Below are 13,380 nucleotides of genomic sequence, written 5' to 3' on the forward strand. Positions count from 1 at the left end.
ACTTCTTTTCTCTTCAATCTACAGTGTTGATTGTTGCTGGAATTGAAAACATGATCTCAAAGGATTGCTTGTTAGATATTATAGAACTACAATGCTCTCACAGATGGCTTATATAGCTTTAGATCAGGTTTCCCCCCTCCCCCAACTTGGCAACTTTAACATGTGTGGCATGCTGGTTTATGTGGGAATTCTGGGGGTTGAGGTCCAGACATTTTAAAACAGCTAAGTTGAAAAACCACTGCTTTAGATGCAACTTATTCAGTTCTTGCTTCTAATTTCCATCATTTTAAAAATTACAGACTTGCTTCTAATTACACGATCTGAAAAATTTACATAAAGCCAAACAGGGCTTACCATTTTCATCCTGACCACTAGCCTCAGGTGTACCTTGGTGTTGTTCCTCCTCAGGAGCTTCAGGGTAAATCACTGCTGTATCTTCTTGTTGCAAAAATTCTTCAACATTCGGGTCATGATTTTGTTCATTTTCTGCATCAGAATCACATTCATCTTTTACTAGAAACGAGGATTGATAATATTCTGTAATTATTTGTATTATGTCTTTATAAGTGGAGTGCTCAAGATGATGAACAAAAATTAGGGTAAAGTAACCACAAAATAAGTTTTAACATTAAGAAAGGGTGGCTGTATATTGTGTGTCAAAAAAATCAAGATAGTGGCCACAATAATGCAATCAAAGTGATGTCCCTTTTTAATTATACTCAACACATGTTAAAAAGGGGAGGGGCTTCACTTGCATGGTTGTGGCTGACATCTTGACTTTTTACATCCATTGTGGATACCCCTAGCAAATTTGATAGCTTTTATCAACCTCGGACAAGTTTGATACATGTAAACACTGAGATGAAAATACAGAAATGGATTCTGGTAACCAGTGTTAAGATTTCTGTATTTTACCAAGGTTTATTTTAGCATGCTATTAGTTGGATGTACAGATCACTTCTAAACAATTTCCATCATATTCTCTACTTACACCATCTTAAACTTTCCTTTGACATTTGAAATATTTTAAGAAACACAGATGCAATAATATATGTAGAGCTCTGATGAAGTTCCCCATCCAAAAAACCTTTTATTTTTTGACAAATATGATCCTTTTACCCCGAATAACTTATATTTTGCAATTATTCAATGTACGTGGTACTCCAAACTATTTCAGATAGTAATTAGATGAAATTCCAGATGAAAAGAAATAAAAAGTCTTGAGTTTAATTCTTATTTTAGCTTTATAAACAAGAACATGTCAAAAAGAATAGAAAAACACAAAATTACTCAGTAGCATAAATTTAGAAAAAAAAAGAAAAAGAAGGAAGGAAATAAAGAAAAATAAAAGGAGGGGAGATTGAAGAAAGATCCTAGTTAATGCTGAAAACTAACTAAAATTGATGCCAAACTGGGCAGGAAAATAATTGCTTTATCAATTATGTATAGAAAGTATATTTTCATAAAAGTATGCTTCATGACTAGTTTGCCTCACTCTGAATAGGGCTTTATTTGATAACATTATTATCACCCACCAAATTTAAATAGATAGGTCAATGTTTTACCACATTTTTCAGCAATGTGATTTAAGTTTAAAAAAAAATTCAAAATAGCACCTGGTTGTAGTACATGGCTGAGGATATGATAAAAAATGAAAATAAGTGAGAAATTATTTTAGGCTGTTCCAAAGCATAGTATTTGTCTTCAAAATTTAAACAACATTCAGCAAGATCTGTATATTAGACATATATTATAGCATTCATAATTTCATTTTAATATGAACGTTTCAGTATATTATCCATTTTTAAAACATTTATATTTGAATTAAACAAGGTTTTCCCTTTAAATTGCACTTCCAGAGGGTAGAATTATTTTTAAAAATCATTTATTTGGACAGTAAAAATTGCAAAAGGATCTAATTAAGTGTTTCATGAGCTGATTTGATGAAGAGGATTTTTGTTCTTGAAGGTATCAGTCAAAAAGGGAAAAATCTCTGGAATATGGAAAATTGACCTTTCAAAAGGAAAGCAAATTCTCTTGCCCCACCATGATCTCTAACTAGATACTAATTTCCACCTCCTCAGTCTCTCTTCTCCTATAACTTGTTCCTTATCACCTTTCTTCTTTTTCCAGACATTGGACAAACTTCCAAAAACAGAGAAAACAAACAAAACAAAGCCAAGTAAAGTAGAGTTGCGCATCGCCTTCTTTTCTAAAAAAAAAAAGCTTATAAGACCCATTTGGAACTTTGAGTAATTCTTTGAAATAAAGATGATGCTGGAGGCTATATATATATATATATATATATATATATATATATATATATATATATGTATGTATGTATGTATGTATGTATGTATGTATGTATGTATGTATGTATGTATGCATGCATGCATGCATGCATGCATATATATATATATATATATATATATATATATATATATATATATGAAGAAGAGAAATCTCATGATACTGGTGATGCATCACTTGTATGTACACACACACATAAAAACACACATACACAATGTACATACGCATACAAACATACCTACCTACATATATGTACAAGTAAGGCATCACCAGTATCAAAGGGGATTTCTACAGGAACAATGTACTGTCTTCTTCCTGCCTCCATTCTGGAAACAGGGATCCCTTGCTTATAGTACACAAACTAAGAACAAACTTTTAAATTTGCCATCTGAGAGTTTCTTTTGAATTCCCCAAGATTGTCATCTATATTGTAATATAGACGTAATCTATATGGATGTGAATATATATTTTTTGCAGGAGGTTTCAAGATGCACAGAAATTCTATGTGATAACATATATCAAAGACATACTGTATGTCACTTACTCCAGAGCTGAGATATGCTGCTGATTTAAAATCAACTGATTTTAACTACATGACTGAAGACAAGTCTAAATAAAAAGGGTAACTGTTACCCTTGCTGTGGCTCATAATCTTGCATTATAATCTTACAACAGAACCCAAATCAATTTTTTATCCGCTGTTCTGCTAAGAATAACAGCCAAGAAATTGCAGAGGCACTGCAGTCAGGGGAAGTAGCTGTTGTGCATAATTTATCAGCAACACTTTTAAATTGCACAATTGGGAGCCTAATCTGGTCATTTTCAGTAACTGTATATCCATGGTTTAAAGCATTAAGTGCAGTGCATGTAGAAAGGTGCCAGACAGGAGAAAAAAAAGATTGGGAGGAAAAGATACAGTAGTGGAAAATAAGTAATTTCCTTTTTTGAAAATGCATAGTTGTACTAACCCAAAGAATATTCTAAATACTCAAAACAAAATTAAGGAATCTGATGACAATACCTGGGCATCCAGATTCATCTATCTGAGCTTCAGGCCCCAGGATTTCCTTTGTTTCCTTTTTACCTGCAACATAATAGGATACAAATGAAGACCAATCCTTTACTTATTTACTTGAAATTATCCAAGTCATACAAATAAATATTCATAATACTGTAATATGATATTGTTGCTTTTAATTGAATTTCTACAACCACATTGTAGAAAAATGACATACACACACGCACGCACACATACGTATCATTTTTCTGTATAATATATGAATAAATAACAAAACATGTGAACATATTTTACAGAATTGCTAGAGAATGAAATAACATCAAAAAATGCCTATCTTATGTAACTTACTTATCTCACTTCAAGAGGGAATATAATGGTGAACGTTTCTGATGAAAATTATAATAATTAGCTAAATTCATAGATTTTCCTTCAGCTATTCCTAACTTTTAAGTGATTTGGCTTATAAATTGAATCCAAGTTTTGGTACTCTCTATTCTCTGTCAGTACGAGTTGATACTTCCAACCTCCGTGCCCCTCCCCTCTGGAAAATCCAGGAAGTAACACTCGCGACCTCTCTAGCCACGTGTTTCCTGGAGCTCTATGGTACTTGGTCATTTTTTCTTATAAAATGAGGTAAAAGGGGTGCGGGGGGGGGTCTGTTTTGTTGCATTAACGTTTTAATATCTTCAATGAAAGTACTGAGACAGAGAAAGAGCGGGATTAGATAGGGTGTCTTTTGTCTTGCCCCGGTTAGGATTTCTTAAGCAAATCCACTGGGCTTTCAACACGAAGCCAGAAAATCGGGACTTTTTTAAAATGGCCCGGAACACAGGACAAATTGTTATAAAGCGTGATTATCCCGCTGAAATCGGGATGCTGGTCACATGTATGTATGTATGTATGTATGTATAAATGATAGCCAATTAAAAAAGAGATGGTTGCAAATGAGATCCTACACAGAAAAATGATTCACATGTTTCATTTGATTGGAGTCTTTAGGATCCTTAACTCTAAAAAGAAAAGATTCTTTAAAAAACCCAAGGATTGTAGGGAAGTCTAGACCTTGGAATTGCTGCTGATGTGACTTGAAAGGTTTCGTCTAAAAAGTTCAAAGCTTTTCTATAATAATCTTTAATCTTTTTAAATATATATCTAAAAACTAAGCTGAAGTAAATATTTGAAACTACTAAAGACCATTGAATTATTCTTTATGGTCAAACCAAGTTTCTTATTTGGAAAATAAATTATCCACTACACATACACATGCTTTTGTTAATTGCTGCTGGTAAATGGCATATAAACAACACAAACCAGTTATTGAAATATTATTCACAGAAAATCAAATTTTAAAAAGTAACATCTGATTTCTCTACAGGAAGAGCTTCTTTATTACACATAAAGAAGCATTTGCTTCAGTTATATATAACACATCTGACATTACTGATCTATAGTTATCTAAAATTGTATCTGAAAATAGCAATGGGAATAAGGGTACTTCAGTATGAAGAGTTTGTTTCTACGAAAATTTGCTTTATTCAGCAATTTTATAAAGAGTCCAATTCTCTTGCAGTAAGCTCATTATTATATTTGTTATAACTACACAACCTCCCAAAAAATCTAATAAGAAAGCAATAAGTAGAACAGGAGAAACAGAAAAGATATATACTGAGACAAAACGAGGTGAGTTCTCTCTGAGAAAGGTAGATAACATATTAGGCACCCTTTCTTCGGTGTTTGTTGCTAATTTCAATTTGTTACTAATTTCCTTTCTGCAAAATAAGTCTTTTCCCCAATATAAGGGCCTTCCTGAGCTAATAAACAGATAGAGAAAGTAGTGCTTACTTTTGTATAGTTATTACTAGGATCAGGCTGAGGGCAACAATTTTCTTATTATTCCAATGTAGTTCCTACTGTGATTAAGCAACTATTATCTCAAAGAGATCATTATCTTTGCAAAGGATGGCTATTTGGTAAATACAGTACTATATGCATTCACTGGGAATAGAAAGCCTATGGTACCTAAAAATTTGATTAAAAAAATAAGGTAAAGGTAAATGTTCCCCTCGCACATATGTGCTAGTCATTCTCGACTCTAGGGGGTGGTACTCATCTCCGTTTCAAAGCCGAAGAGCCACTGCTCTCGGAAGATGTCTGCGTGGTCATGTGGCTGGCATGACTAAGGCGCACAGAACACTGTTACCTTCCCACTAAAGTGGTCCCTATTTTTTTACTTGCATTTTTACATGCTTTCGAACTGCTAGGTTAGCAAAAGCTGGGAAAAGTAACGGGAACTCACTCTGTTATACAGGGATTCGAACTGCCAACCTTTCTAATCGACAAGCTCAGCATTTTAGGTCCTGAGTCATCGCATCCCAAAGATAAAGGGAACCTTTACTTTTACCCTTACCAAAATATCTAATGATAATAACCTTCAAGGCCAATTCTTCCCAAATGCACAATTTTTAATCTTCTTATGGGATTTCCCAGACTAATTGGACCATAGAACAAGAAGAAAATCGGCAAAAGGAATAGAGGTGTGGCTGCAACACTTTTCTTTCAGTCTATGGACAAATCAGGACTGATAACAGCCCTATGGTACCACCTCCTGCTCCCCATCATGGAGAATACTGAAGTTCTATGAATAAGGAAGGACAATGCAATGAATAAAGACAGGGAGGCTGCATTTGGCCACCTGTCTTTCCACTGAAGTATTAGTTGGAAATGGAGGTACAGTTGCATATTCAGTGAGTTCCATATTCTCACTATTGATTACTGATATTGTAATATTTGTGAATGTGTTTTGAGAAACAAATATCATTAAGCTGAATGATAAAAGATCTATAAACAAAGTTTGTGCTATCAAATTATGAACTGTAAGAGTTTGAAAGATTAAATGACACTTTATACTAGGGCATAAATGCCTGTGCTACGCTGTTTTTAAAAGAGGTTAATGCTTTATTTCTAAGTTTATAAAGAGATACATTTTTTGATACCTACCTTCGTCTTCCCAACAACTGTTTGTACTTCCTTCTTTTTCATTATGTTCTGGTAATACTGCATGGTCTTTTGGCAAATCATCGTCTGGCACGCTATTATCACAATCGGTTCCATCTACTACACTTTCTTCTTCAACAATGTGCAATTTGTCTTCATCATCCGAATCTGAATTAGTTTCTACAACATTATTGTAATTGGTAACTGTGGAAATATAAGGAGAAAAGATCAATGCATCTACAGTTTAGGAATGATTCATTGCTAATAAAAATACTGATAATAAAGTATAACTACTACACTGAATTCAGCCCCCATTTAAAAAAATATTGAAACATACTGTAACTCTTACTGAGGCAAGTAAATATAGTATAATCTTCCTACAGGTGTGATGTCCAGTAGTTTAATGTCTTACAGGTCTAGTAAACAAACAAACAAACAAACAAACAAACAACTTTGTCATTTTGTTTAGAGATGAGACCATTCATTCAAACATAGCTCCATACCAGCTATCTTCTTGGAGAGAATTTGGGAAAATTCTTATAATCTGTCCTTTATTAATATATGCTTCTTGTAAATTCATAACTTGCTATATGAACTCCAGGAAATAATATTTGTTTAATCAATTAGAAAAAATAAAATACACTCAACTTTGTTTGTGAGTTTACTCTGGAAACATCATTACAGGATTAGATTTTGTTTATTTTACTTTTTTTAATGACTGTCTACTCAGTACATTCTGGGTAGTTTACAACAGCAGTTAAATATAATACAGGCATCCCAGACTAAAAACAATTCGGTAATAGAAATACACCTGTTTTTCCACTCAAAGCCTGGGATTGGACTGCATCACTAATCAAGGAAACTTCCACTTTGTAGCATTAATGATATTACTTAGTTTGGTAACGAAATCTCTGCAAGAAAACTACTAAGCTCAGAGAGCACCAAGAACTTCACAGTTCAATCCTCAGCTATAAATATTCTCTTCTATCAAAACTTGCACCTATTCATTTCAAAATGTACTCCACTTTATGCTACAGTCAATCAGAATGTTCCACCATACACTGAAACTTTGGTACTCAACCTCTTTGAAACTCTTGAATTTGGTACGCAATTTGGTGTGAAAATTTTGTCCCGGTATTCATGGTTCTTTTGGTACTCAATGAACAAACTAGAACTTGTCATGTTGGCTGACTACATTATTCCTTATGGGAAAAATGGTTTGGTACTCATAATTTTTGATACTCATCACTCCTCTTGGAACCAATTAACAAGTACTGAGATACGGCTGTATTTTATATCGGACAAATTGATCAATGTCTACATACAGCAAACAGAGAGATCAATTCTAAATTGGAAATACCAAAACATAGTAATATTTCTATTCCCCTGGATATTCTGTGATTCTATATTCCTATTCTCAGCAGCCACACACATATATTATCATATTCTAAGAAAGGAATGTGATATATAAAACCTGATATCACAACAACTTTATTAAAAAAAATAAAGTAAAAGGTAAAGGTTTTCCTGTCCAGTCATGTCCAACTCTAGGGTACAGTGCTCAACCTCTGTTTTTTAGCCAAGGGAGCCAACATTGTGTGAAGATATTTTCCATGGTCATGTGGCCAGTATGGTTATATGCCAAAGGTGGACAGAACGCTCTTACCTTCCCACCAAAATGGTACCTATTTATTTACTTAATTTTGAATGCTTTCAAACTTCTAGGTAGTGAAGAGCTGGGGAAAGAATGGGAGCTCACCCCATTGCGCAGTACTTAGGTTTTAAACATGGGTTCTCAGCTTTGCAGCTGACAACCACTGAGCCATCATGCTTCCCTTTTAAAAAAAAGTACCAGCAAGATTTTCACTGTGCTAACAATGATGTATTAAATTAAATGTCATATTCAGGGTACAATATAACTATAAAACACAAAGACACATCCTTCACATTCTATACAATTGAATTGAAAACCCGATATTGCATTAGTATTGCACTATACAGTAGAATTCAATATAGTTGCTGCCCTGGAATATAAGCTGTTTTTCAGCCTATTTGTCCTTGTTTTTATTATCCTGTACCGTCTGCCAGATGGTAAAAGTTCAAAAAAGGGTGCCCAGGATGAGATGGATCTAATATGTCCAGCTCTATTTGTCTTTACTATTGGCAATACAAATGTTGAAAGTCTGTTTGTAGAAAAGAGTTGGATGAAGTCCAATTCATATTGTAGAAGCTGAATTTTGAGAAGACAGAAAAACTCTGAGTCAGTGTTCTTATTAGTCCTTGGAAACGGCTGTTAAAGCTACTTTGGAGCACCATATCCTTGATTTCAAACTATAGTACATATGCTATTATCTCTGATCAGTTTTGACTATTTTGCTAATTGCTACCATACAATGCGGGGGTGTCAGTCAAGGCCTGCAGGCAAGATCTGGCCTGCAGGGTGCTTAGATCTGGCCCAAGCGGCTACCATGGAAACAGCGAAGGACTGGCCAGCAAAAATTGAGCTTGTGAGGGCCGTGCACAGTCCCCCAGAACTCTGTTTTTGCTGGCATTCCCAGCCAAAAACAGAGCTCGGGAGCCCATTTTCACTAGCAGAACACTTGGGCCACCACAGATTTTCTCCCCCCATGAGTGATGTCATGCTGGCCCACCCACCCTGGCAACTTGAGGTCAAATACAACCCTGATGCAGCCCTCAATGAAATCGAGTTTGACACCCCTGATATATTATTTAATATTATTAATATTATATTAATATATTAATAATATTGTTTTTAATATTATTGTCACCCATTCCTTTGATATGGTTGGACTGCATGAGGGCCACTTGTAAGATACTGGAAGTAGAGAAATGCAAAATTCAAGCTCGGATTAGCTAAGTGAAACTTAACATGCAGCAATGGACAACTACTGACTATCCAGCAGCCATAGTTATTAAACTGCAACTCTCAGGATCCATCACCATTAGCCATGTTAGAAACTGCAATTAGCAATATCAGAGTTACATGTATGATATCTATCCTACATTCTATTTAATGTAGTAATCCTTGAATTAAGCCCCCTGGGAGATTCCAGTAACTTCTTTTGATGCCTGGGATTAAGATCTTTTAATGATGCTTTGAGTCAGCCAGCAATAGAAGTGCATTATGTATGCATAAAGCAAAAGGCCTTTTCTGTGGTGGACCTCAGCTGGAACACACTGTATTCTTTAAGGAATTTGGACAGGCAATTTCAGAGCAATCTTTTCAATACTGGGTCAAAATATTTTTAATTGCCTGGTTTGAGGTAATGAAGTTGGGGTTGCTGTCTGCTCTTTTCAAAAATTGCACTGAGGCAAACTTTTGCCCCGCCCCTTCCTTAAGCATTCATCCATTCCATCCATCAACTGCACTCACATGTATTCCAGTAGGTGTTTCAGCTGCTGGCTAATTAAGCCACACCCTTGTGTTGCAAGCACCTGCTGAAATCCAGAGGCAGTGTCATCCCACCCAATCTTTAACCATACAAAGCAAAAGCTAAATCAAAGGGGAAAAGAGGGTATGTGTAGTAGGAAAGGTAAAAGCAAACAGTTTACAGAGGAGAAAGTGGAAGCAACATGTGGCAGAGATTACAAGCAGGTAAGAGGATTTTAATTCAACTGCCAGGCAACAATATATGGTGACCAGCATATCCGGGTAGCAGTTGTTTGGAGCTTTGTCTGGAGCTCAGCAGCAACTGAAAAAGGAGCAACCACACTAAAACAGCATCTCATCCCATCTAGTGTAAGAATGTTGGGGGGGGAGGGGAAAAGCAAAGGTTGTATGCTACTTTAAAACTTTGAGACTTTTCTTTGAATAGAGTATTAACAGACTTAGTATTAAAGACAATCATGTGGTCACAACAACTTGCAAAATCTAGAAAGGTAAAGTTAAGCTAAAGAGTTAGACTATTGTTGGGGGGAAGGTGTGTGTTGTAGTACAGCATGGTGTATAGATTTGCTACACTGTGGCAAGTCCATTTGTTGTAAAGCAAAGAACATTATGCCTTTTATTTATTTAAAGCATTTCTATGGTCTCTTAATTTGAACAATACAACTCTGGTGTAGAAAAATAATTAAATAAATGCAAAAAAATAAATAAAAATGCAAAAAAAGGCAAGTAAATAGAAATAAAACAATTAACTAGTCCTCAGAAACTCAAATATAATATTCCACCAGAGGGAACTCTAATTATCCTGACCCAAGTAAAACAGTTCTAGTGTCTTTAATTCCTCAGACTTCCTGCTGTTTATTATACAGCTATATTGTATTTATTAAAATGATTTAATGCCTTATATATCACCAAAACATTTTTGAATTACAATTGTAAAAAAAAAAACTGCCTTAGGCATGAAAGTCAGCTGTGTGAACTTGGATCAATCATTCTCAGTCTGGGGAAGAAGAAACTGGAAATCACTTCCAAGAAACTATTGGAAGTAATATTAACAACCCCCCTCCCCTATAATAATAACGTATGAACCTGTTCCTAGGTCACCAGGAGTCAACGCTGAATTGATGGACCATTGCAACAACAAAGCTTCTCTCAGCTTTACAATATGAGGAAAAACATATTTCCAACAGTTCAGAAACAGTTGGTTACCTATGTGACAAGTAATTTGCCTGTTGATTAATTCATATTTTATGAGAAATAACACACATATTGTGTAAATACTGAAAGTAGTGCAGAATACTTACAATAACAATATATTTTTATATTTTTGTTTTTTAAATACTGTCTTTCAGTTCAGGGATAAACACATTTTGACCTGATTGGTGTGATACCTTACAGAACTAATCTTCAGAACCATACATCTTTAAAAAAAAGGAACTAGACACAATCAGAAGCTTCTGGACTTAACACATCTAAAATGCTCAGTCTATATTCAGAGAAAGATTTAATGTGAATTAGAAATACAGATCTAGAATCAATTTTCCTAATAAGGGATAACATTTTTCTAATTCGTTTTATGAACTGCTGTATCTGTCCATGTATTAGGTGGGTAATGTTCCATTATGTTATCAAAAATAAATACCTGGTTGAAATATCATTGTACCTCATGTGTAAGGAAATTGTATAGCTTAGTATTTCAGTAGTATTGTATAAATCAGTACTACAGGGTTTTTAGCATGTAATATTGCAGAAAATATACAATCTCATCTGGATAAATAATAAGGGTTATTTAATTATTCTCTTTCGAACAGTGCATTACATCGCTGAGATGGATGAACTCCTTATATTTCCACATGTAGGCTACATTGGACCATTGATTGTTGCGAGAGCTCCTGGCTTTCTATCATAAAAGGTATTTCTGTGTGAGTGCGTATATGAAATTACAGTTGAACAGAAAAGTGAATATCCTCAAAAAAACCTTTAAAATACAAAGATGAAATCTATAGCATTAATTCAGTTTTGTTTTGTTTTAGCTTCACTGTTAAAGTGAGATTTTTCCAGAAATAATTTATTTATAGTTCCTGATTATTCTGATTAAATATACATGAATTTGATATAAATCAGTGATGATATCACAGCCAATATCTTATCTCTATCAAGGATAAATATTCCCAAATTTGTGTACAAATGCATCAGAAAGCAGATTTAAAGCAGGAAGCTTGATCTGTGAGAAGAATCTCATTAGAGATTCCTACTCTACTGAACAATATTAAGAAATCAACTGGCATAATTTTTGCTATGATTGTGTGCAGCAAATCACTTTTGTGTAATTAGTAGTTATTACTAGTAGTATAATGAGAAACAAGAACTACATAATGATATTCTTTGGCTTATTTGCTAAAAGTATTCATTGCAATTCTAGAAAATAGAGTAAGAATAAAAAATATACTAAATGAATCTGTCCCTGAACATCATTAAAACATTTTCTTGCCTTGTGTAATCTGAGAATATATTTTTATGGACATATGTCAGTAAAGCTGTAGAGTATAACAACTTCAGAATGGCAATTGTGACAAAGTTTGTATAAGATCCCTGCCCATTTTTCTATTTGCCATTCTCTTTTCAGTTACTGCTCTTTTGCAATTTTCCTTTTTCTTGAAAACTTTTAATATAAATATTCCTGTTTCGTGTCTAAAGTTTAGTCTTCTGGCTCTTGCTTACTTTGTTAATAGCATATTCTTTCCTTGGTGTTGTTCCTGGCATTAGGCCTTGATGAAGGGAAAAATATCAGAATCTTTTTTTGCTTTCTTTTTCTATTTCTCTTAAGCCAGTTTCTGAAGCTATCTTCAGCTCTTGTAGCCATTGTTATTCCTTCTTGTTTTTCAGTGCAGGGTTTTATGAATCAGTTGTTCATAAACTGGCAAGTCAACACCAATAATTTTTTCGTAGGGCAATTCTTCAAAAATATCATCAGTGGGTTTTTTTGCTTTTACTTTCAGGCCTGAATCCAGATTTTAATCAGGAGACTTCTTTAGTTTCTTGAAAAATATTAATGATGGCCTTTGAATTAAATAAAGTCCTATTGCCAGAATACAAAAATTATTCTGTTTTTTTACCTCTACAATTACAATTCCTTTTTAAGAGGGAATTTTGCCGTAGAGTTGAATTAGTGGAGTTAGATGTCTTTTAGATGGCAGGCTATAACAGGCAATCTTTATTCACATTGTTCTTGCCGTCTCATTTTTGGGGATTTTATTTGCTCTTTTTCTGGCACTGCCCTGTAAAAAGCTTAGATTTTTAAATTTGGATTTTGGTTTTAGTTCTACCCCAAACCTCTAAATGACTGACAAACTGAGAAGCCTCCTTCTGTGCTTCTAAATTTTCCAAGTGGCAACATAATTTTTAGCCAAGTAAACTGCTCCAAGTCAAATATTTTTAATCTAACTGGGGAAGTATTTCTTCCATCCTTCTAATTTGAATCTTGCATTGTAGCCAATGTTTTTTCACATAGCAACTTTCCTCTGAGTCATATGTACATTAGTCCTCAACTTATGGCAACCAGCCAGTAAGCTTGTTGTAAACCACCCACTGTCAATTAGGTGAGATATAGAAATGTGATAAATAAGATGGTTGTTCAGTATGCCCTCCCGCC

At 34.3% G+C, this 13,380-nt stretch overlaps 1 protein-coding gene across 3 annotated transcripts in view; it reads right to left on the bottom strand.

The window, feature by feature from the left end:
* Positions 1-13,380, bottom strand: part of ZEB1 (zinc finger E-box binding homeobox 1) — an 80,710-nt gene that overhangs the window by 19,234 nt on the left and 48,096 nt on the right. For 2 of the 3 annotated variants that reach the window (XM_087712553.1, XM_087712555.1), the window contains exons 2-4: positions 6,326-6,526; positions 3,332-3,394; positions 355-513 (exon numbers count right to left, since the gene is read on the bottom strand). In XM_087712553.1, the coding sequence (XP_087568679.1) occupies positions 355-513; positions 3,332-3,394; positions 6,326-6,526 (423 nt within the window). The remainder of the gene's footprint in view (positions 1-354; positions 514-3,331; positions 3,395-6,325; positions 6,527-13,380) is intronic. The other variant, XM_087712554.1, reaches the window with a different exon arrangement.

The sequence above is a fragment of the Thamnophis sirtalis genome, unplaced genomic scaffold (genome assembly GCF_051295495.1).
Source record: "Thamnophis sirtalis isolate CommonGarterSnake01/CBP01778 unplaced genomic scaffold, rThaSir2_p1.2 scaffold_4, whole genome shotgun sequence".
In the NCBI taxonomy this organism is placed as follows: domain Eukaryota; kingdom Metazoa; phylum Chordata; class Lepidosauria; order Squamata; family Natricidae; genus Thamnophis; species Thamnophis sirtalis.